Genomic DNA, 25,268 nt, shown 5'->3' with positions numbered 1-25,268 from the left:
TTCCAATTTAATAATATTGTTTATTTATAAAAAAAATTAACCAAACTCAACCAAAAATAATTAATAACTGACTCAGGTCCCTTTCTGAAATAAGCTGTTCATTTCCAGTTATTAATGAAACATCCTGCATAAAAATATTTTTTATTAAAATATCTGTAAAATAACACTATTAATAACAGTATTGAATAACTTGTCAATTACATTGATGTAATGAAGAGTTATTTCGACTAGAGCTACAAGAGCTTTGCGATGAGATAAGTACACGCTAAGTAATGACATTATAGAATGAATGTAACGGTTGGAAAACAGGAAAACCACAAAATGTCGACTTTAGTTCAAACTAAACTGGATTTAAAGTCGAAGCCGTTTTTTACATTTATAGGAGCTCTTAGGATTAGAGACGGAATTTTATTTTAATGGTAAGTTGTAAAAGATTTTTATATTTATTCGAAATACACTGACCGGTACAATTAAGTGTCCAGCTTGTATTTCCTTAATTTTTTACAGAAATTTTCAATCTTGGACCATATTTTATGAAAGATACAGTGAAAACTCCCTTTGAAGAAAAGAAAACAATACAATTATTGAAAAAAGTCGTCTATCAAGGGATGCTTAGCAAAAATCCAAAGTTAAAAAATCTTCTAAAAAGATTCAAACAAACATAATTTTGAAAATCAGAGACTAATTTTAAAAAGAATTCAATAATGGGTGTTGTCAATCCGGTTTGGTAATCCATTCATGATATCCTGGATATCCAATTTGGGGATATTGTTCCACTCCCCTTCCTCAGCTGTCTTGAGCTCTTCGAATGACGTAGAAGCTAGTACTATTGCTCTTGCCCATTTTTTGAGGTTGTACCAAATATGTCTAATTGGGTTAAGATCGGGACTGCGTGCCAGTCTGCACTGTAATTCGAGATGACCGCTTCATTGTCAGCAACGTGAAATCGCTTTTTCACAGCTCCTGAAGCCTGTACGAGTCTATTTTTTCCCCATAATCATCACTAGGATGATGATTATTACAATTACAATCTGGTCATAATTGACCAATGAGCAATTTTAATTTAGCCTAAATTACTACTGTTCCTTAAAATTAAGAGCTTACCCCATAGCGTCTCTTATCTAATCTAACAAGATAGTGCACTATTCTAGCATACACACTAACGCTCACAAGCACTATGCTCTGCTTTTCACTATCACCTATCACTTAAACTAGTTCAAAAGGCTTTGTCCTCTTCAGTCTTCTAATTTGCCCAGTGGTATCGAGGACCTGGATTGCCTCAATATTCTCGTGCATAATATGAAGTCGTTGCTCGTGACTTCCTGCCATCTTCTTGATGACTATATCCACAGTTTCCATTCCTAGGTCCTTATGGAGATCACTGTTTGTCACATACCAAGGAGCATCTACAATATTTCTTAGTATTTTGTTCTGGAATCTTTGTATTACTGTTATATTACTTGATCTAGTACACCCACATAGTGGGCATCCATATAAGTCCACACAGGTCTAAATATTTGTTTGTAAAGTAGTAACTTATTATGCATCGACAATGTGAAGTTTCTTCCAATTAGCCAATGCATTTTTTATATCTTATATTTAGTTTTAGTTTAGTTCTTCCCTTTTTTTATTAACGTGCACCTTCCAGCGTAGTTTTGCATCTAATGTTATACCCAAAATACTTAGCAGTATCTGCATATGGTACTTGGATATTGTTGATTGTAACTGATATATATTGTATTTTTTTTGTTGGTGAAATTAACATGGACAGATTTAGCTTCATTCAGCCTGATTCTCCATTTTTGTGTCCATTTATGGATTTGGTTAACTGCTATTTGGACCTTGTTGGTCGCCTCTTCACTTGTCGTCCCTGCGGCTTAAATAGCTGTATCATCAGCAAAGGTGGCAACTGTGTTGTCTTCCAGTACAGGAATATCACACGTGTATAGTAGGTATAATACCGGACCCAACACACTGCCTTGTGGAACACCTGCTCTAATTTCTTTTAAGTCTGAAAAGCAGTCTTCTTTCTTAATTCTAAAATATCGTTCTTAGACGAGTCTATTTAAGGTGAGAAATGTTAATGTGAGTGAACGTATCATTAAAGGAAGACTGGCAGAAAGAAATTTGGGGGGTTTCCGACGTTTCCGTCCAGCTCGCGCCTCACAACTGTCCCACAATACCGTAGAGCTAGACTTAGTTTTGCGCGAGAATATGCTGACTGGACTGTGGCGGAATAGAAGAACATACTGTTCTCAGATGAGAACAGAATAGCCCTAGGAGCTCTAGATGGATGTCAGAGTGTCTACAGGCACCACAGTGAAATGTTTGATCCATGCACTATAACCGAAACAGTGGCTTACCGAGGAGAGTCAACAATAATTTGGGGAGGTAACTTTTTTATATTATTTTATATTATTTTTTACGAATATCGTACTGATCTTGTTGTGTTCGATAGAGGCAGTGTAAATGCTCAAATATACGTGAAAGAAGTTCTCCAACACCATGTCATGCCTTTCGCTTCGCACCGTTCATTGGAGAAAACTTTAGATTAATGCATGACAATGCACGTTACAATACCGCAAGATACACCCGTAAGTACTTTAATGAGGCCGGGATTCAAGTTTTAACATGACTGGCACACAGTCCAAGTCTTAACTCAATTGAACACATTTGAGACAACCTATAAAATGGGCAAGAGCAAGAGTACCATCTCCTACCTACATGCTTCGGAGAGCTCAAGACGGATATCCAGCATAATGAATGGATTGCCTAATCTGCTCCAAGAAGCCCTAAGGGTCAGAGGTGGCAATACCCATTATTAATACTTAGGTATAGTTTTTTTGATTAGATTATAATTTTCAAATTTATGTTTGTTTGAATTTTCTGCGAAGATTTTTTCACATTGGATAAGCATTCCTTGATTTTTTTTTTTTCAAAAATTATTTTTCAAGAGAATTTGGTTTAATACGATGCCATCACTAAAAAAAAAAAGATCGAAAAACGTAATATGATGGATCGATGAAGACATAGAATTCTTCAACTCGTCATGCAGGGAAATGTATTTGGCATTAGGACACCGGAATACCGTCATATCTCTTCATGCCGTCATATCCGTCTTAGCTGTAAACTCTCCTAGAATGATTTGGACTGACTTCCATTGAATTTTTTACAAGAGCGGTCAACAAAACCATGATAATCTTAATGATCCCCTCATCCGGACTGGATAAGGCATTGAAGAAGGAGAAGATGAATGGTTAAAGGGATGATACAGCATTCAAAAACAATTGTCAGGAGATAGTGAAAAATTTCAACAGGAAATTACCCTCGTCGAAAGTACGGAAATGTCTCGTTATCAGCCTGACACAATCTGCAATTAGCAGTTTCTGTCAGATCGATTCTGTCCATTTTCCCCTTGACGTGACGCGGCAGTGTCCTGTTAGAAGACCTACCATAATTTACAGATCATTCCTATTTGCTTTGGCTCTCTTCTTCCTAAGTTCATAAACATATAAAATCCTTTGAATAGTTAAGACCTACTTATTTGTACCAGTGGTTACGATTCATCTGTTCCACCCAATCTGACATTTTTCTTTTGGCTGTTCTTCTTGCTATGTTAACGAAAGACTGACCTAGATTGAATGGAGACCTAGACACGACGCGATGCTTATCGTAACCTAGAACAACCTTCAACAGGCTTAACAAAGAATATCAAGCGCATCCAGTACAACTGGTTTCCATTTGCTCAAGACCAGAAGTTTTGTTTTATTATTTGATACACTGCATTTTTACAATCTACTTTATATACAAAGTAATAAGTAAATGGTCTTCTTCTTTTTTATAGACATGACTCTGTCTGTTTTTTCAATGTGCCTCTAGTAAGTTGTCGTTCCATCGTTTTCGTGGTCTTCCCACTGATCGTCTTCCTATTGGGGAACCATCTCTCGCTGTCCTGACTACTCTATTTGTTGTCAATAAGTAAATGGTATGTAAGTCCATTAAGGCGAGTTAGGTACCGTCCAGTGACGGTTCTGTAAGTATTATTATGGTAAGTCTTCTGGCCATACTCTCTTCAGTCTTCTTTCAGCAAGTAGTTGGGTGAATAAATTATTTATGAATTCGTTGGTGTGGTCAGTGGTGCGAGTTTTATATTTTATTGAACTATTCTTTATTATGTCCTTGATTAGTGGGATGTCCAGATCATTGTGAAGTGTCTGGTTGGATACGTACCATGTAGCTTTATTTATCATACGGAGTATTTTGGACTGGAGTGTTTGGAGTATCCTCGTATTTGACGGTTTACTGCAGCCCCATAGTTCTATTCCGTATGACCATACTGGTATGAGCATAGCTTTGTACAGAAGCAGTTTATTTTCAAGAGTTAACTGAGACCTCTTGTTAAATAGCCAGTTCATATTTTTTTGGTTTAAGATCTAATTGTTTCAGTTTAGTTTTAATGTGCGTTTCCATATGAGTTTTTCATCCAGATGCAATCCCAACTAGTTGACAACTGGTTTGATCCGGCTATTATTTACCGAAACTTGAGGACATGCAGATTTTCTTGTTGTAAAAGTAATTGTAAGACCAAAAGTAATGGAACTATTTACGGGAGGCCTATTTTCGAAAATGAACTCAAAAAGGTTACTGATGATGATGATGAGATTCTTCTGCGTTTGTTCTTAAGAGTAACAGGATTTATCCTACTCTTTGGTAGTCTTTTCGTCTCTGTTTGTGAGACGTATAATGGTGTCTATTTAGTTACAATTAGGTTACCAATGTATATAAAACCTATTAAGTATTATTTTTTAAGTTGGCAAATATATTAAATAATCCCAAGCAAATTCAGACTAAAAAGGAATTCCTATTTTTTCTCTCAAGTTTACTGGTGTTTCTGACAGTAGTAAAAAGCAGGAGAAACATTTCGCAAAACGGTAAAGATTTTCGCAGTAATTAATTGAGTATAACGACTTTCAGTTTGGGATAGTGATTAGATTTAGTCTAATAAAAAGAACGGATTGTCGTAAAATTGTGTTTTCATGTCTAGACTATAAATAAGCGACCGGAGGCGATAAAAAATATTTATGTTCAGCTACAACCATAAAAACTGCGATGCACCCTTTATTATCATTTTTATTTTTCTTAGGTAGACATAAACCTAGATTGGTAACCAGTAAGAGCAGCTATATTTTGTTAGAATAAACAAAGAAAACTGAAAATTTATAAGTAGTTTTACGAGAACCTCGTTTTTTACCTATCATATTATTTTATTTTTCGTATTTATTTTATCCACCAACGAAACCTTACTGGAAGTCTATAAAGTTGATAGTTAATGCAAGAGATAGATAATAAAAATAAAACTTCATATGGAACTGAAAAAAGGACAAAAATCTCTAAATATCTCAAAAATAAACTAAAGTGTATAGAAATCGGCCCACTTTTGGCAAAACTTTTGACTTAAACTATACAGGGTGTTTCATTAATAATTGTCCATATAGTAATTGGAGAAACCTTAGCACAAAATACGAAGATTTAACCTAAAACACTTAAATAAAATGTGGTTCCTTACTGAGTTACAGGGTGTTTAAAACTATTTTAAAAAAATTTAAAAACTATTTTTGCTCAGCATTTTAAAACTGTTCGACGTATCCTTTTCATACTTGGCAGAAAGTGCGACTACTATACACCCTACTAAATTATAATAAACAAATGTTTCTAGCTACTACCGGATGCGTACGACAGGGGATAGTGAATGGTTGACCCTTCTCAAATTCTACGCCACTGGAGGAATTACTATTTTAGTGCCATTTTTACATTCTCCAATACTTTCTACGTAAATAATATACTCTTCATTGGTAACGATAAAGTTATTAGTTTTCGAGATATTTGAAGTTAAATATGAAACGGCACAGTTATTTTGATTAATTTATGATATCATTCTATCATTCATATTATGATTAAAATTTAAAAATTATTTGTACTCAGTACTTTAAAACTATTTGGCGTATCATTATCATACTTGACAGAAAGTGTAGGCACTGTACGCCCTACTAAATTAAGATAAATAAACGTTTCTAGCTATTACCAGAGGCGTACGACAGGGGATAGTGGCTGGTTGATCCTTCCCAAATTCTACGCAACTGACGAAATTGATATTTTAGTGTAATTTTTGATTTTCCAATACTTTTTATGTAAATAATATACTCTTCATTCGTAACGATAAAATTATTAGTTTTCGAGATATTTGAAATTAAAAATGAAGCGACACAATACATTAATCAAAATAACCGTGTCGTTTCATTTTTAACTTAAAAGATCTCGAAAACTAATGACTTTATCGTTACGAATGAAGAGTATATTATTTTCATAGAAAGTATTGGAGAATCCAAAAATTGAACTAAAATAGTAATTCCGCCAGTGGCGTAGAATTTGGAAAGGCACAACCATTCACTTTATCCCGTCGTACGCCTCTGGTAATAGCCAGAAACGTTTGTTTAACGTAATTTAGTAGTATGTACAGTACCTATAATTTCTGCCAAGTATGAAAAGGATACGTCGAAAAGTTTTAAAATGCTGAGCAAAAATAGTTTTTAAATTTTTAGATAAAACACTCTGTAACTCAGTAAGGAACCACATTTTATTTAAGTGTTTTAGGTTAAATCTTCTTATTTTGTGCTAAGGTTTCTCCAGTTACTATATGGATAATTATTAATGAAACACCCTGTATATTCCGAAAATCGCTCTCCTCGTATCGGTCGTTAACACAGAGAAATATTCTGGTCTCATCTGAGAACAGAACAGATCCCTATTGTTCCAACGTCTAGTTCAGATTATCCTGTGTAAAACGTACGCGTGCTGTTTTTGAACTTGAACAACATTAAGGTGACGATTAAGGTAACGGTCTTAATATTGTTGACCCAATAAAGCGATCAACACGAGCAATTATTGTAAGTCGCTTTCTATCTGTTCCAGGTCGTATACGAAAGGATTCAGTCCAGTGATACAGCAACAGCTCGCTGGCTAAATGCATTTTATATTAATGCAGTAACTTGGGCGGCTTTCTCTGGTGTTTTAGTGTCCATTAAACAGACAGTAGAAAGACAATATGTGACAATAGATACTAGTGTGGGCCAAGAAGCGAGAGCAAGTCTAGAGTTGCACAAGTTTGACTTGAATGTTTGAATTTGACTTGAATTTGACTTAATTTCAAGTCAAACTCAAGTCAATCTTCTGACAAATAATTCAAGTCAAGTCAAACTGGTCAATCGTACAGGTTTGAAAATTCAAACTGTTTGTCAAACTAGTTTGAAAGAGTTTGAAAAATAATTTATTTCGTAGATAAACATTTTTAACAATCCACGAGGAAAATAAAATTCCTGTAGCTGGCTGTATACCATAAATCACAAAAATACAGGATCCTTCGTAAAAGGTATATTTAAAAGACCCTAATAAGGGTTGCATTATCACAAAACAAAACGTTTTCGGATTAACAAGTAATCCATCATCAGTGTTAAGCCAATAACATGCATGCGTGAGCCACCAAAAAGTTATGGGTAAAAACCCTTTAAAAGGTATAAGATCTTATATTATACTATACTACATATTATGTTTAAAATAGTTAGATGTTGCAAATATTCCTGGATATTACCCAGGGCAACACAGGACTCTAACCCACGTGGATGTGATATGAAAGGGATGAACCTCACATATTGAAAATTGAGTGTCAACTATATCTTTTAAAGGGTTTTTACCCATAACTTTTTGGTGGCTCACGCATGCATGTTATTGGCTTAACACTGATGATGGATTACTTGTTAATCCGAAAACGTTTTGTTTTGTGATGTAACCATTATTAGGGTCTTTTAAATATACTTTTTACAAAGGATCCTGTATTTTTTTTTAAATTTGTTATATACTTTTTTATTGAGATAGACATGTCAGTTGCCAATTAAGATAAGAAATTTAATAATACATTGAGTGCCATATAAATCATCCTTTAGTTCCAATAATTTAGTATTTGTTTCCCTCTACTTATTTTTAAAAATCATGTACAAAAGAACACTGACACTTTCACAGTAAACTATTTTTTAGCACGCAAAACAAAATTACTTAAATAAAAAAATAATAAATGAACAGTTATAATTTTCTGCTTTTATAACCGATAACAATAAACATCGGCACCGTCTTCAACGACAGAACGAAAGTCATAAAAAAAGGTTCAGGAAAGTTAAAAAGGAAGAAAACAAAGAACCTCAAAAATCTGTTTCCGTACCAACCCCTTTTTAAGGATGTTAATTCCTTGAAATTTTATCGTCAAATTTGGATTATCTACATTTTTTCAATACAAATGGCCCAGAATCTCAACATTTGGTGTGTACTAAAAGTATAAGTCAAGCTGCGTAAGTGAAAGCAGAAGGTACTAACAGTAGAAGTTGACCTGTACCTTACAAAGCAGACTTTTGAAATTAAAAGTTGTACTGTTGGAATAAAATTAATATTTATACATGAAAAACGAGCTATTGATTTATACTTTAAACAGAAATGATTAATAAACATTCAAAATTAAAAATATAGAAGAATCCCGAAAGGTCCATTTTATGACTTATACTATACTACATTCTTAGTAATACATAGCACGTTAGACATAATAAAAAGATTTTATAAAGATTATTATTGTATTTTTCAATTTAATTATATATGTATATAAACACAACATTTTCACTTTAAAAAAATTCCATCATTTTTTGACGGAAACTTCAAAATTAATATGTACATTAATGGGGACAAAACTGTTATTCTGGCCAAACGCTTAGTTTAGCATAAACAGACCAAAGTCGGCGCTTAGTCTACAATTGCGAAACTGTTATGAATGGCAGTTATGGATATATGGCGGTTATGAATGGCAGTTAAGAATGGCAGTTATGAATATAGTCTTGTTATGCAAAACTAAAAACCCTTAATAGACAGAATGTCGCTTGGTTTATTTTAGTTTTTCTTAGTAACCGTTAACATGACAATAACAGGGATTTTTCCAAGATAGTTTTAGCTATGTGTCACCAGAATCCGCTGTTATCTCGATTTTAAAGAAATAGCGCTTGGTCGAGTTATGCATAACGCTGTCCTTTAGAATTAGTTCACTGTTTGTGATTTTATAACGTTGTTCTTTATTTTTACATAATAGAAGTATGTATGCACTTTGCAATTTTCATTGTTTTGAAATTACCTGCAGCAACATCAAATTAATCAGTATATTTATTATTCTTAATTAATACTGCTTCGACTACAGATTGTTTCTCTTAATTTTTGCAGTGGGAATACCTTCAATATCAGACTCAATTTGTTCTGGTACTTTATCTGAACCGAAAAATATCCACATTCAGATATTATCTCCCAAAGCCACACACTTCAAAACGAACGTAATAAACAAGCCAAACATGGACGTCTAAATATGAACTACAAACTAATTTGCGGAGTAGCAGAATACAGATTCAGACCTATCCAAATAAGTCACAACAAAATCCGTACGCTCTCAATTAGAATTGGAAATAAACACATTGCCAATATGACATTCAAACTTCAAACTGTGTGAAGAAGTTTGATTTCAAGTCAAACCTAAAGATATCGAGATCAAGTCAAGTCAAACTTTTTTACAAAAAAAGTTTGATTTTCAAGTCAAGTCAAGTTTGTTGAATAAAATCAAACTAGTTTGACTTGATGCATCTCTAAGCAAGTCACCCACTAGGATTGATCACATGAGGGGAGAAAATACTCCCACCTGTGGGCCACACGATTCTCTCCTTGCATGTCTGTTAAAATCGACCTATTTTTAGATCCAGTGGCATATGGTAACGGATAGCTGCGTTATAAAACGCGAGATCAGGTCATCAGCCAGGAGTGACTACAGGAGGGAAGAAAGCAATCCCCACTGTGGGCACCTCATAGCTGTTTTGGCCACAATCTCCTCTCCTTGTAGGTTTGTTAAAATTGGCCTATTTGACAGCATTGTTTTGATCCAGTTCCACTGGACTAAACCGGATATCCCTTTTGATGCAGATGAATCATAAAGAGAATTTAGAAGAATACATATTAGGAAAAAGAAAAGTTTAAAGAAACCAGGAAGAATGGGGCATAAGAGGGTAAAAATAAAAAAGTATAAGGAGCAAAAACCACCAGGGGAGAATGTAAGTATGAAATATAAATATCGTTATAACAAGAAATCGAACATAAGTGGAAGAATATGTAAAACGGACAAGATACTCTTGGTGGTAAAATATTATCAGTGTTTTACAAAATTTAAAATATGTAGAGCTGTAAACATACCAAAACAATGGTTGGTTACTCTCAACCTTTTGTGCTATCCCTAAAAATACAAACGCTAAAGATTGCAGTGAATACAGAACAATATCATTAATAAGTCACATTCTCAAATTATTCTTGAAAATAATACATGGTCGTATAAATAAAAAACTAGAAGAAGGAATAGATGATAGTCAGTTTGGGTTCAGAAACGGACTAGGAACCAGAGAGGCGTTATTTGCTTTTAATGTGTTAGCTCAAATATGCATGGACATGAATGTGGATGTGCATATTTGTTACGTTGATTTTGAGAAAGCTTTTGACAAAGTAAGACGTGTAAGCGGCCGGGGAGTAACGGCATAATAGCTGGCCTCAGACGCCAGTGTACGTGGGTTCGATCCCTGCCAAAGACAAACCATTTTCATTTCCAATAATGACACGAGCCGTCTCACCGTGCCTCGGAGAGTACGTTAAGCCGTCGGTCCCCCTGGGCTAGTGTACATCGACACTAGTTACTTGAAACAGGGTTAAAGATGTAATTGGCGCTGGAACTATCCGAAAGGATCTCCCCGGCAAAAATGCCATACGATATTATTATTATTACAAAGTAAGACATGAAAAATTAGTCCAAATTCTAAAGACAAAAACATAGACAAAAGGGACTTACGAATAATAACAAACCATTACTGGTATCAAAGAGCACAAATTGTAATAGATAACGAACCCAGTCCAGAAATTGAAATCAGGAGAGGAGTTCGGCAGGGATGTATTATGTCTCCATTACTCTTTAATGCATATAGTGAAGCCATTTTTGAAGAAGCATTGCTATCTCAAAGTGAAGGAAAAATAGTTAACGGAAGATCTATTAACAACCTAAGATATGCACCGTGATTATGGCAAGTTCTGCTGAACAACTCCAACTAATACTAAACAAAACAAACAATTTCTGTGAAGAATATGGACTAAAAATGAATATAAAAAAGACCAAATACATGATAATAACTAAGAAAACAAACATACAAACAAGCATACATTTGGGAAATGTACCGATAGAAAGGGTTGATAAATACAAATACCTACGAACCTGGATTTCAGAGAAAAATGATCAAACAACAGAAATAAGGACCAGGATAGAAATATCAAGAAATGCGTTTGTAAAAATGAAAACAGTTCTCTGCAACAAAGACCTTAGCTTAGAACTGAGAGTAAGAGCTTTGAGATGCTACGTGTTCTCTATACTACAATATGGACTTGAAAGCTGGACATGAAAGCAAGAACACATAAATAAGCTACAGTCATTTGAAATGTGGTGTTACAAAAGGATGCTTAGAATAGCATGGACACAGAGGAAAACGAACACGGAAGTATTGCGAGAAATGGGTAAAGAATGCGAAATAATAAACACAATAAAAATAAGAAAGTTACAATATCTGGGACACGTAATGAAGGGACCGCGATATGAAATGCTATGACTGATAATACAGGGAAAGATAAGAGGCGGAAGGAGTATAGGAAGAAGGAGAGTGTCATGGTTAAAGAATTTAAGGGACTGGTTTAGATGCAGTTCTATAGAAACTCTTTAGAGCAGCGGTGGATAAAGTAAAGATAGTGATGATGATATCCAACCTCCGATTAGGAGACGGGACTTGAAGGAGAAGAAGAGCTGTACTCAACAGGTCACTTAGATGAGTTCAAGTTGTAGACGAATGGTAGCAATAGAAACTATGTATTTTCATAAAAAGTTCTCTTACCTTTCTGCATTTGATTGTGTTCGTTCATCTTTGATTCATATCCCTGTTTATTGATTCCCATGGTATTTCTCGTCCAGTTCGGGTAATCATCTTTCCCATGTTGACCACACTGCTGAAACAAAAAGTTGTTTAGAAAAACTACAGGTACTAACTAAACCAAAACAAAAAATCTGATATTTAACCTGTTTTGTAAAGAAATTATTGAATATGAATATACTGCAGTCAGTGAGGGTATTTGGCTCCGAATTCCATCCTGCTGCAGCGGCATCAATTTACTTGACATTTTAACTGCAAGTAGGAAAGAGCTAAAGAAACAAAATCTACCCTATATCCTATGGCGCTTTTATCTTGGAGGTGGTTCTCACCCCTTTTCAGGAGTGTAAAATTTTTTGGTCAAAATAACCACGGAGGTGGCTAGAGAACCCAATTCTAAGCAAAAACTGTTGTATAATTTTTTAAAGAAAACAATACTTTTCAATTCTTGGGTGAACTTTTGACATATGACACTTTTTTGGACGTTTTTTTTGTGAATACCTTAAAAATTATGCATCTAACTAATTATCTAATTTGATCTTATTTTTTTTTTCAAAAAGCATCCATTTTAAACCCATCCAACTTTTTGAACATAGAAATATTGGGGGACATATTATATGACAGTGTGAATAATAAAGAAATTTTATAAATTTGTCACAAGAAATATATTAGAATACAAAATTACAAAATTATTCGAACAAATTTTTAACATCATTATGAGCTTGAGAACCAGGCCTTTAATTTATTTGCGCTGTTCCCGCGACTTTCCTAAAGACAAAACGAGTAATTTGAATGATTCTCCGGTTTACCCAAAAACTCTTTATATTTATAATGTTAATAACTCGGGTTTTCTGTATACTCTAAAGAAACATTTTCAATTCAGACAAACCGCCCTGGTTTTAGCAATTAAGGTCCGCAGGCCAGAAAAAATCATATCAATAAAATAACGAAGAAGGCGTTCAAAAACCGTCTGTTAAGGGACCGAGTAGGGGGTTCACGAGTGGGGGGTCGTGACCTTGTGGTAACCAAGACAACGAGACGCCACTTACCCCCTTCCCCAGCTCTTCGTCACGATGTTGTCTTTCATCCAGGGAAAAATATGTATACCAATTTATTATATATTGAATTAGTCCAAAGTAGGTTAGACAGTACTGGAAATTTTATTATGAGGAACGTTTTTTATTCAAATTTAGGTAGAGAGAGTTAAGTACTAAAAATGCAGTTTAAATTTAAACACAGGAATGTTTGGACGACTATTTCATTCATAGAGATTCTGACTAATAGAGACCTACAAAAGTAAAAATTTCAACGATTTTTTAATGATTTTAATTTCCAATCATGTAGTAAGATTTTTCATCACGTGTTTATTTCTGTCCAATTAGATTCATATTATACTGGGAATAATCTACTTATACATTATTATATTGAGAATAATTTTAAGTTATTTGTTTCTTAAAAAAATAAAAATGTATACCATTTTTATTCAGTTGCAACGCGAAGGCAAAACAGTCTTATTTTTCACTTAGAACAGGGAGCGCAGTCCAGCACTCTGAATTGACGATTTTCGATTCTTATTGGAGTCATCATCGGAGAGGCGCATTCCCCGCATTCCAACTGACGTGTATGGAGTAGTTGACTAGCGTCATCTGGCAACTGAAAGGTAAAGTTTTCAATCCTAATAGCAACATTAATAATATTGAAAAATATTAAAAATATTACTAAAAGATTTTTAAATTGAATACTTATTGGTTCATTTCCCTGGTAACACCTCCACGGCTTCCAAAATTTGCAAGCCAGATGGATACTGCAGTGAAGACAAGAGGAAATTCTAAAAAGTTGCAATTCACAACCCCCGTCTGCAGCTTGGTAAAGTTCCAACGGAAAATGGACCTAGACCAAAAAATTAAACCGGCAGATATTTCTGTAGCACTCTCTAAAATTAAACCAGACAGCCAAGGTAGATTACTAATTGAATGTGAAGATAAAGAATCATTGCAAAAACTTCAACATGCCGCCGTTAATGAATTATCGGAGAAAAATGATATTGAAACGCCACAAATGGTAAACCCAAAAATTCTAATTACGGGGGTTAAACAAAATGAACTGGTTCATGAAACTGTGTTTTTAAATAATATTAAAAAACAAAATTTCTTAAGAAACGATGTCGACCAACGAGATAAAAATTATTAAAAAATACGTCCCTAAAAATAAAAATTATTATAGTGTTATTGTTGAAACCTCTGCAGATGTGTTTAAGCACTTAATTAATAAACAGAAGATCTTCATTGGTTGGGAAAGTTGTCGTGTGTACGAACATATTAACGTGTTACGGTGTTTTAAGTGTTGGCGCTTTAACCATAAAGCCGAACACTGTACAGTGCCCCATATTGTGTGTGCAGAATGTGCTGGTCCACACAAGAGCAGTGAGTGTAAGGAAGATGAAAAAAAAGTGTTCAAACTGTAAGTATGCGCACGAAGTTTTAAAAATCCCTGGAATAAAATTTAATCATTCGGTCTTCGATAAGACATGCGTGTCTTACAAGCGAGCATGTGACCAAGCAAAAGCCAGAACGAAATACATCTAGCAACTACCGGTAAGTCATCAGAACAATTCAAATCCAAAGGGTTTAATCTTATGTGTTAATATAGAAGGTCTAACAACCCATTTTTGTGAGTTAAAACAGTTATTAACAGATTTTCAGCCGGTTCTTGTAGTTGTAACGGAAACTCACATAACTAATGATATTGTTGAAGCTGAATACCAGATAAAAGGTTACAATTGTTCTGTAAATTATTCCACTAGCAGACACACTGGAGGGGTAATCTGTTATGTACGTAGTCATATTATTTACCGAGAATTGAAACAATTTTCAATTCAAATGGAGTATTGGTGCACACTTCTTAAAGTAACGATTGGTCAAAAGCATTTAATTATTGGTGGTGTATATAGATCACCAAATGGATCTAGTGCTGTATTTTTTGATTTTCTTCAAGAATTATTTGAGTTAGAAGAAATGTGTACAAATGACATTGTAATGTTGGGAGATTTTAATGTAAATGTGTTAAATGTTTCTATAGTTGGGACTAAACTCTTAAATATTATTCAAGCAGCTGGATGTAAACAAATCGTTAAAATACCAACACGAATTACTGCAAACTCCAGAACTCTAATAGATTTAATTATCACAAATTGCAAAATTCAAGAAACTGACCGAAATTTTCCGAAATTTACTGATCACGACATTATTGGTACGTCCATTAATATTTGTGCAAAAAAAGAATTTAAAAATGGTATCTTCAAGATATTACGCCTGAAAAAATTAAAGCAATTAACATTGATTTAATTGGAAAATATTGGAATTATTCGTCTACCAATGTTGACGTTTTGTATGAATACTTTTTAAATAATATCAGAAGCAGTTTGGATAACATAGCACCAACCCAACATAAATTCCGTTCTGATAGTAGTTATTGGATTGATGAAGAAGTACGAAATTTACAAAGAGAAAGAGACATCTGTTTTTCAACATTTCGGTATACGAATAATCCATTAGATTTTCAACGGTACAAACGGAAGAGGAATGAAGTTGTTACTTTAATTAGAAGGAAAGAAAAAATATCTTACGAGCAAAAAATTGATCAATGTCGCTATAACAGTAAAAGAATGTGGAGTACTTTAAAAGAAATTGTAAATAGTAGTAATAATACATCGAATTTTAGCATATTAGATAGTAGGTTAAATGTTACTAAAGACTTAAATAAGTTTTACTTTGATAGTATTGAGGGGATTGCTCAAAATATTCCTAGATCCTCAAATTTTTCTGAAATACAGCTTGATATTGTTTCTAAGATTGATCCTTTTCCCATCATTTCACTTGGTAAATTACATAAAGTGGTAAGTAGTTTAAAAAATAAAGCAACTGGTGACGATATTCTGACAGTGTCACTGTTGAAAGGGATATTTTCAGTGGTTGGTTACCCATTGTTAAACATAGTTAATACCTGCCTGCAAGCAGGAGTCTGAGGTCAGTATTAAAATGTAGTACCATAATACCTGTACCAAAAATAAGTAAACCACAGGCGTTTAAAGATTTTAGGCCGATTAATTTACTTCCGATAATCGAAAAAATCATTGAATTATTAGTTTATGATCACTTATTTAACTATTTAAATGAATATAATTTGCTGTTTGTAAATCAATCTGGTTTTAGATGTAGGCACTCTACTGAAACTGCATGCCCGTTAGTATATAACACATGGAAGAAAGATATAGATGACAATTAGTGTCTTTGTAGATTTAAAAAGGGCTTTTGAAACAATAGACAGGCAGATGTTATTAACGAAATGCAAAAATTATGGAATAACTGGAGTTGTGTTCAAATGGCTAGAAAATTATCTAAACGGTAGATGTCAAAAAACTAAAGTAAATAATAATATTTCAGACGAAATAGGTACTATAAATGGAGCTCCCCAAGGAAGCGTTCTTGGACCATTATTATTTATTTTATATATAAATTATCTACATCTCTATCTTAGAAATTCATGTGTAAATCTGTTTGCAGATACATTCATGTCTGTCTCTGGACAAGATTTTAATAATTTAGTTCAAACAATAAATGATGAATTAGATATTCTTAATAATTGGTTGATGGCAAATAAATTGAAACTAAATGCTCAAAAAACTAAGTGTATGATTTTGGGTACAAAGATAAATTGTTCTAAATTTAATCAAGGAAATTTTAGTATTAAAATAGGTGAAGATATAATAAGTTATGTAGATGAAATTAAATATCTTGGAATTTTATTTGATCCACAGTTAAATTTTACCAAACATATAAATTTTCTGTGTAAAAAAATTGGCAAAAAAATCGGTTACTTCTCTAGAATATCTAAAGGGCTTTCCCGATGGTCTAGGAAGGTTGTGTATAATACAATAATATTTCCGCATTTTAATTATTGTATGTCACTGTTTATTTCATGTTCAAATGAACAGGTAGATCGTTTGCAGTTGCTTCAAAATAAAGCTATGAGAATTGTCCTTGGATGTAGCAAGTATACCTCTATAAACTTTATGCTGGAAACATTAAATTTTTTAGATGTTAATCAGCTTATTACTGAGTCATGTTTGGTGTTAATATTTAAAATTATTAACAAGCAAGCTCCTCAATACTTAAATAATTACGTCATTAAAAGATCACTTTTGTTAGGTCAGTATAATTAAAGATTTGATAATTATGATATTGAAAGGTTCAATACAAGTGCCATGGAAAAAACTCTTTTTGTTGAAGGACTAAGAATATATAACAGTCTACCATCTAGCATAAAAGATTCACCAAATGTTAAAGTCTTCAAAAGTAGGTTAAAAAAATTGTATTTTAAGAATTAGTTGATTTTTCGTTTTTAAATTATAGTTATTTAAATATATGTAAATGTTTATTTGTAATGTAATAGCTAAAAAGCTAAATAAATCCTATTATTACTATAGTTACTCTATAGAAGTAATACTATTTGTATACCATTTTTATTCAGTTGCAATGCGAAGGCAAAACAATTTTATTTTTCACTTAGAACAGTGAGCGCAGGCCAGCACTCTGAATCAACGATTTTCGACTCTTATTGGAGTCATCATCGGAGAGGCGTAGGCCTGCTGCTCTCTGCTCGAAGTGACCCAACCATGAAAGGTTATCCCCGCATTGCAACTGACGTGTATGGAGTAGGTAACTAGCGTCATCTGGCAAATGAAAGGTAAAGTTTTCAATCCTCCAACGTCCAAAATTACTAATTATTTAGTAATTATTAACTTCTTCTTCTTCGCGCGAGTAGGATTACTCCTGTTTGTCTGCCTCTTATTCTGTTTCAGTTGTTGTTGACTGTACATTGTCTTTCCACCTTTTCGGCGGCCTTCCAACGGGTCTTCTGCTATACGGCTTGTTGTTTTTACAGATGTTCGCTAATCTATCTGGTTCCATTCGGTTTACATGTTCGTTCCAGTTTTTCTTTCTTGTTTTTATCCACCTGTTAATATTTTGAATTTTGCATCGTTCTCGTATACTTCTGTTGCTTTGTCTGTCTCTTAATGATATGCCCGCTATTGATCTTAATACGTTCATTTCGATATTGATGATTTGTTGTTTCGCCTTTCTTGTATCGGTCCTTGTCTCCGCTGCATATGTTAGGATAGGTCTTACTGTTGTCTTGTATACTTTTATTTTGCTTTCCCTAGTCAGATATTTGTTTCTCCATATGGTTTCTCGGAGGCAACCACTTACTCTTGCCGCTTTTGTTGCTTGTGTTGTGGTCTCTGTTCTTATATTTCTGTCACTAGTGATCTCTACTCCTAGGTAATTGAATTTCATTACTTGTTCTACAATTTTGCCGTCTATTTCTAATTTGCATCTACGCGTCTCTTTACTTATCACTATACATTTAGTTTTTTCTACTGATATTCTCATATTAAGTTTATTTGCTGTGATATTGAAAGTGTGGAGCTGCCTTTGTAGGTCATCCTCGTTATCAGCAATTAGTACTGCATCATCGGTATAGCATAGTATCGTGATTTTATGCGTTCCCATGTAGTATCCATGTCGTTTTCTTACTTCGTGAATTATTTGATTCATCACCATATTCAATAACAATGGGCTGAGCGAGTCTCCTTGGCGGATTCCTCCTTTTAGTTCTATGCGTTCTGTTTCTCCTGTTGACATTATAACTCTGGTCTTGTTGTTCTTGTTAACTTCATTTAATAATTTATTTTAATATTTCATTTAATAATTTCATTTAATTAATTATTAACTATTTAGTAATTATTATTTTTTGCCAATTGGCAAAATTATTGACTAAAATCACTAGCCAGTTGTGTCTGAATTTAGCGAACCGACAGTATATGAAATAATATTGTTTGGTATAAAAAGTTATGGTCTGATATGTGCAATTACATATGGTATTTAGACGAAAGCAAACAATTATTTCCCGTTTACGACTTGGACATACCTAGTTTTCTCATGAATATTTGCTGAAAAAAGAAGAACCTCCAATTTGTGATGAGTGCGGTTCACCCCTTAAAGTGAAACATGTGCTAGTGGAAAAGTGCAAAAAGTTCAATAGCCATAGAATTAAACACCATTTAGCTAACAATCTTAAAGACATTTTAGACTATAACAACACTAATAAACTATTTTTGTTTCTAAAAGACTGTAACTTACTAAACAAAGTGTAATTAACCCATTTAGCGCCAACGGTGTGAAAACGCACCATTTCTTTGTAGAATTTTTTTTGACAATTCGTTAATTTTTTTTTTAAATCTTTGTATTTTTTAAGCATCCAGAAGATATAAGTGTAACTAAATTTAATTTTGTTTAATTTCCAAACTTATGTTTTCATCACAAAAATATTTTCTAAATGTCCGACATTTTCAATCCTTCGACACAACTTTATTTTTACTGTAGTAATTTTATTGGCATAACACTTTTGTGGTCAAATAAATTAAAACATTATTTTTTTAACCTGTTTGTACATCAATTGTTATAAAAATAAAAAAAATTTCAGTCATCAGATCTCGTGTTTGAAAATAATGGTTCGATAACCAACCATTGGCGGAAGTCGACTTATAATCCTGTCTGATCAGTGAGTGTTTATTTACAAAGACTTGAATTTTGTATGTAAGTATGATGCTGTCGAATATCACATGATGTTAAGATTAAATAAGAAAATAATGCTCCAATTTGTTTTCCCAACTTGTTTCCATTTGGCAATAGCCACACGAGCCCTGCGGGCTCTCGCGTCTATTGCCAAGCAACAAGCAACATAGAAATAGAAACCTACAAAAATAAAAGTCTACAATCGTGCAGTACGATTTTTCATAACGTGTTTAATTTTGTCCAATAAGATTATTATTATACTGGGAATGATCTACTTATTATTGTAGAGGATCCGATATAAGGTCGATTTGCACCGATCTGTTTAATGGATAAAAATTATTATAATATATAATAAGCGAGTCTTCTACAGCTGTCGCCGCTTCTCGCATACTAATTTCCAGCGATTTCTGTCGAAGCAGTCTTCAGTTTTTAAGTCTCTGGCGGTCATTGCATCTTCGACATATTCTCTCCAGGATCGTCTTGGTCTACCTCGTTTTCTTCTTGTGGGTGGAGTCCATTTTTCTATTTTTTTCGGCCATCTATTTTCAAGCATTCTCTGAAGGTGTCCATACCAGTTAAGTCTTTTGGCTTCGATTGTGTCTATTATATCTAGATCGATTTCCATTTGTCTCCTAATATCTTCGTTTCTCACCCTATCAAGTCTAGTGAGTCGGCAACATCGTCTCCAATAGTTCATTTCCATCGCCTTGATTTTTGACTTGTTTCTTTGGTTGATTTCCCAGAGTTCAGCGCCGTACAACCCAATACTTTCTATTATTGTTTTATACATTCTTCTTTTATTTTCTTTTGTTATTTTATTACTCCACAATAGTCCGTGTAGCTGTCTGGTGGCTGATCTTGCTTGGCCAATCCTGGAATGTATTTCGTCGTTACTCCCTGCTTTTGAAGATATTTGGACTCCTAAGTATTTGAAGACTTCTGTTGGATTTATAGTTCCCATTTCAATTTGTAGGCGTTCTGGTGTTTCTCCTACAACTAAGTACTCGGTTTTTTGTATATTAATTGTAAGGCCCCACTTAGTGTACTCCTCTTCCAGTTTTCTGAGCATATAGTCTATATCACTCTCGTCTTCAGCTAGAATGGCTTGGTCGTCAGCGAAGTGTATTGTGTACAATCTATCGTCATCGATTGGGATGCCCATATTGCAGCACTTTCTTCTCCACAGTGGGAGTGCCTCATTTAAATATATTTTAAAGAGTGTAGGTGCTATGCAGCAGCCTTGCTTTAGGCCCTTACTAATAGGAATTTCTCTCGTTAATTTGTTTCCAGTTTTAATGTTTACCGTCATATTTTTGTAAAGCTGTTGTACTGCTTGTATATTTTTTTTGCTTATTCCTTGTTTTTCCATTGCTATCCAGAGCATTGAAATTGGTACACTATCGTATGCCTCTGTCAGATCAATAAACTATATGGGTGGAAAGGTTGTGGGCTAATCTTTTCTCAATAACTTGCTTTAGAGAAAATATGCTGTCCATACAGTATCTGCCTGCACGAAAGCCATTTTGTTCATCTACATTTGTCATCTCTTTTTCAATTTTATTTTTTATTATTTTTCCATAGAGTCTTGAGAGTGAGTTTATGACACTAAGCCCCCTGTAGTTTGAACAATTTTTTCTATCTCCTTTTTTGTATATATTGTTAATATGTGCTTTTGTCCACTCATGTGGTAAATCATGACCTTTATAGAATAAGGTGAAAACATACGCAAGTAATTCTCGTAATACTTGTGGGCTGTGTTTTAGTAATTCGTTCGGTATTCCTTGTGGTCCGCATGACTTTCGATTTTTTAGAGTTCGTATTGCATTCTCGACTTCCTGTACTGTTATTTCATCGTCTTCATCGTATTCTACTTCATATGTTGTTGTACTGATGTTCGTGAATTGCGGTCTTGTTTCAGTCAAAAGTTGCGAGTAATGTTCGATCCAAGATCTTTCTTCTATTAAATCTATTCTACTAGTCTCTTTTCTGTTTGTTCTCAGATTTTTTATCGTTTTCCATGCTTCTCTTGATCTTGTTGACCCTATATATTTGTTGAGCTCTTCGCATTTACTTTCCCAGGAATTATTTTTTGCTTTCATTACTAGATTTTTTACTTCTCTGTTTGATCTTGCATACGTTCGTCTATCATCTGGGTCATTTGTTTGCAGCCATTTTTGATACGCTTGTTTCTTGTTATGTACTGCATTAGCAATGTTATCTGTCCACCACAATGGAGTATTCTTTTTGTTCCCTTCCACTGTGCCGAGCGCTTCATTAGCTGCTTCATTGATTTTATTTAATATCTCGTTATAGGTATTCTGGGCTGAGGAGTAGGTCAGGTTCGACAATTTTTGGCTAAGCCGCAGCTTATATAAAAATGATGTTGAGTCGTTTTGCAGTGCATCAATATTGTATTTACGTAGATCCGTCTCGAGTGATTTTGATTGAGCTGGTTGGTTGTCATTTTGACGTAGTAGTCGCGGTCGATACTGTAGCAAACATTTTGATCTTACCATATAGTGGTCAGTTCCACACTCCGATCCTCTTAATACTCTTACGTCTTCAACTTGTATGTGTGTTTCTTGTTTGGTGATAACATAATCTATAATTGACTTGGTATTTCTCGTTGGTTGGACCCAGGTATACTTATGTATGTTTTTATGTTGGTAGAATCCATTTAGAATTTTCAGAGAGTGCTGTTCGCAGAATTCGATTAAATGTTCCCCATTTTCATTTGTTTTAGCATCACCGTATTTTCCCACAACTTTGTCATTTATTTCTTTTCCTGTCCAAGCATTAAAATCTCCCAACAGCACAATTTCTTTGCGGCTATTTATATTTTCTATAAGTTCTGATAAGGTCTCGTAGAATATTTGTTTAGCTGTTTTTGATGCATTTTCTGACGGAGCATATATTCCAATGATTTCGAGGTCGTGCCCTTTCCACGTAATAGATACTCTAATAATTCTCTCATTGATCTGTTCCCAGCTTTTCAGGTTTCCTTTTAAGTCTTTTTTTATCAATATTGATACCCCTGCTTGTGCTCTCTTGTCTTTTTCTACTCCACTATAAATATGGATAAAACCTCCTATATCTTCACTTCCTTGGCCTTTTTTCTTTGTTTCGGTGAGTGAAAAATTATTAGATATGTAATTTAGTTTGTTAACAATTACAAAAAACAAGGGTTGCCCGATCTAATCTTGTTCTAACTATAATTATTTAATAATTAAAAAATGACACTTTTTTTATGAATTTTAAAATAAAATTTTTGACCCAGGCAGATATTTTTTCAAATTTTTTGGATCATTCTAAACAAAAAACTTCTTTTGTATTTTTTCTCTAAAGTTGATCGTTCTTGAGTTATAAACAATTTAAAACCGAAAAAAGAACGAAAGATGACAATTTTCAAGGCTCAAAAAAATATGTAAAAAATGTTATTTTTGTAATCATCAAGTACATAAATTCAAGTTCAAACCTTTTTCTATCAGATCTCGATAATAATTTTAGCCATGTTATATTCTAAAACATATCTTTTTATTTGGTAATGAGGAAGGTTTCTTATGGGGAGACGGGCATTAACAAGTAAAAAACAATGTTTCAAAATGAAATAAATCCAAAATACTTATCAAGAGCTGATAGAATAAAGTTTGAACTTGAAATTAAGTACTTCGTAATTTCAAAAATGATATTTTATACTTATGTTTTTGAGCCTTGAAAATCGACATCTTTCGTTCTTTTTTCAGTTTTAAATTGTTTATAACTAGAAAACGATCAACTTTAGAGAAAAATTACAAAAGACCTTTTTTGTTAAGAATGACTTTAAAAATCTGAAATAATATTTGCCCGGGTCGATTTTTTTTTTTTAATTTATAAAGAAATATCATTTTTTAATTATTAATTAATTCTAGTTAGAACAAGATTAGATCGGGCAACCCTTGTTTTTTGTAATTATTGTTAACATGCTAAATTACATATCCAATCATTTTTATCCATTAAACAGATCGGTGCAAATCGACCTTATATTGTATCTTAGACTATTATATTATTATACTGAGAATAAATTTTAGCATTTTTTTCTGTTTAATGATAACAATTTTTATAGTTTTGACAACTGTCACATTTAAGAAAATGAACCAAAATAAACTTTGAGTTCTGCATATAATTTAAAATTGTCACAAGGGCAATACAAATCTGTATTTCTCGAGAGCTCGAGTGGTTAGTCAATATTTAATAAAAACTAAAAACAAAACATTTAAAGAAAAAGTAAAAAAAATTATCTCTGAATTATCGTCTGAGTCTGAGGTGTTGAACCGGGTTGAAGCCTTAGCGCCGTGAAAAAATTTATATTTATTAGTATGTATTAGTACAAGTCTTAGTACGGTGGTCCGATAAGTACTTAGCCTCTCCACTCGATGGCGCCACTGTCGCAAGGGAAATCTACCATCGTGTAATACATTCTTGTAGACGGCCTATGTCAAAATGTCAGAATATCAGCCAAGTCGGACTCGTAGTTTTGTTTTGACCGCGTGTGTAAGCGAGCGTGTCTGGGGATTTTAGAAAAATGAAAAAAGAGCAATATCAGTCGGTGATTCGACTCTTGTATTTAGAAGGGAAATCCTGCAGCGATATCACAAAGCGCTTGAATGCTGTAATTGGTGACTCTTCTCCTTCGACGAAAACTGTCAAAAAATGGTTTAACGAGTTTCAACGTGGTGGCACGTCAGTTTTTGATAAGTCACTCCCAGGTTCCCCGATAACAGCTACCCCTGAGGATAATGTGAAAGAAATTCACGATCTCGTATTGGTAGACCGCTGACTAAAGGTGCGTGAGATAGGTGACACAGTAGGCATCTCAAAAGATCTCGCTGATGATATCCTGCATGCAATTTTCGACAAAAAAGCTGTCGGCGCGATGACTGCCGCATTTTCTTATATTCGAATAATAAACGCAACCATGAGACCACTTCAGAGCAGTGTCTGATGCTGTTTAAACGTAATCAAAACATTGACATATTAATCGTAGACACGGCATACTCACCAAAAAAGCGTAACGCGGAAACAACATGGAAACAGTCGATCGGTGATCTATATATCTCTTTTAACCAAGCGATCTCGCGCATGTGACAGACAAAGATGGCTAGACCACTCAATCCTATGTCGGCATTACACCTCGATGCATTGAGTGGCATATAACTAGCCAGGTCTATCCTTAACATGTTTTTGAATCCAAATGAGTTTCTACGTTGTTTCATAACCGTCGACGAAACATGGTTCCACTGGGATACACCAGAGACCAAGCAATAGTCGACACAGTGGACGTCATTCGGCGAACGTGCTACGAGGAAGGCGAAGACTATGCAATGGGCCGGAAAGGCGATGACCACCATTTTCTGTGATTCACAAGGTGTGATCTAGATCAGCTTCCTGGAAAAGGGCAATACGGTGACAGGGCTTTACTACGCCGCATTATTAGCCGGATTCGACGCCGAATTTCAGAAAAACAGCCCCAATTGGGAAAGAAAAAATATTCTTCCACCATGACAACGCTCCAGCT

General features: G+C 34.0%; 1 protein-coding gene across 2 annotated transcripts in view; it reads right to left on the bottom strand.

Annotated features, from left to right (window-relative positions):
- Positions 1-25,268, bottom strand: part of LOC114325201 (zinc finger protein rotund-like) — a 1,204,079-nt gene that overhangs the window by 479,497 nt on the left and 699,314 nt on the right. The window contains exon 4 of one of the 2 annotated variants that reach the window (XM_050656281.1): positions 12,045-12,156. In XM_050656281.1, the coding sequence (XP_050512238.1) occupies positions 12,045-12,156 (112 nt within the window). The remainder of the gene's footprint in view (positions 1-12,044; positions 12,157-25,268) is intronic. The other variant, XM_050656282.1, reaches the window with a different exon arrangement.

Source organism: Diabrotica virgifera, chromosome 7, assembly GCF_917563875.1.
Source record: "Diabrotica virgifera virgifera chromosome 7, PGI_DIABVI_V3a".
Classification (NCBI taxonomy): Eukaryota; Metazoa; Arthropoda; class Insecta; order Coleoptera; family Chrysomelidae; genus Diabrotica; species Diabrotica virgifera.
The sequence above is the reverse complement of the archived record's forward strand: the minus strand, read 5'-3'. Positions and strand labels throughout refer to the sequence as shown.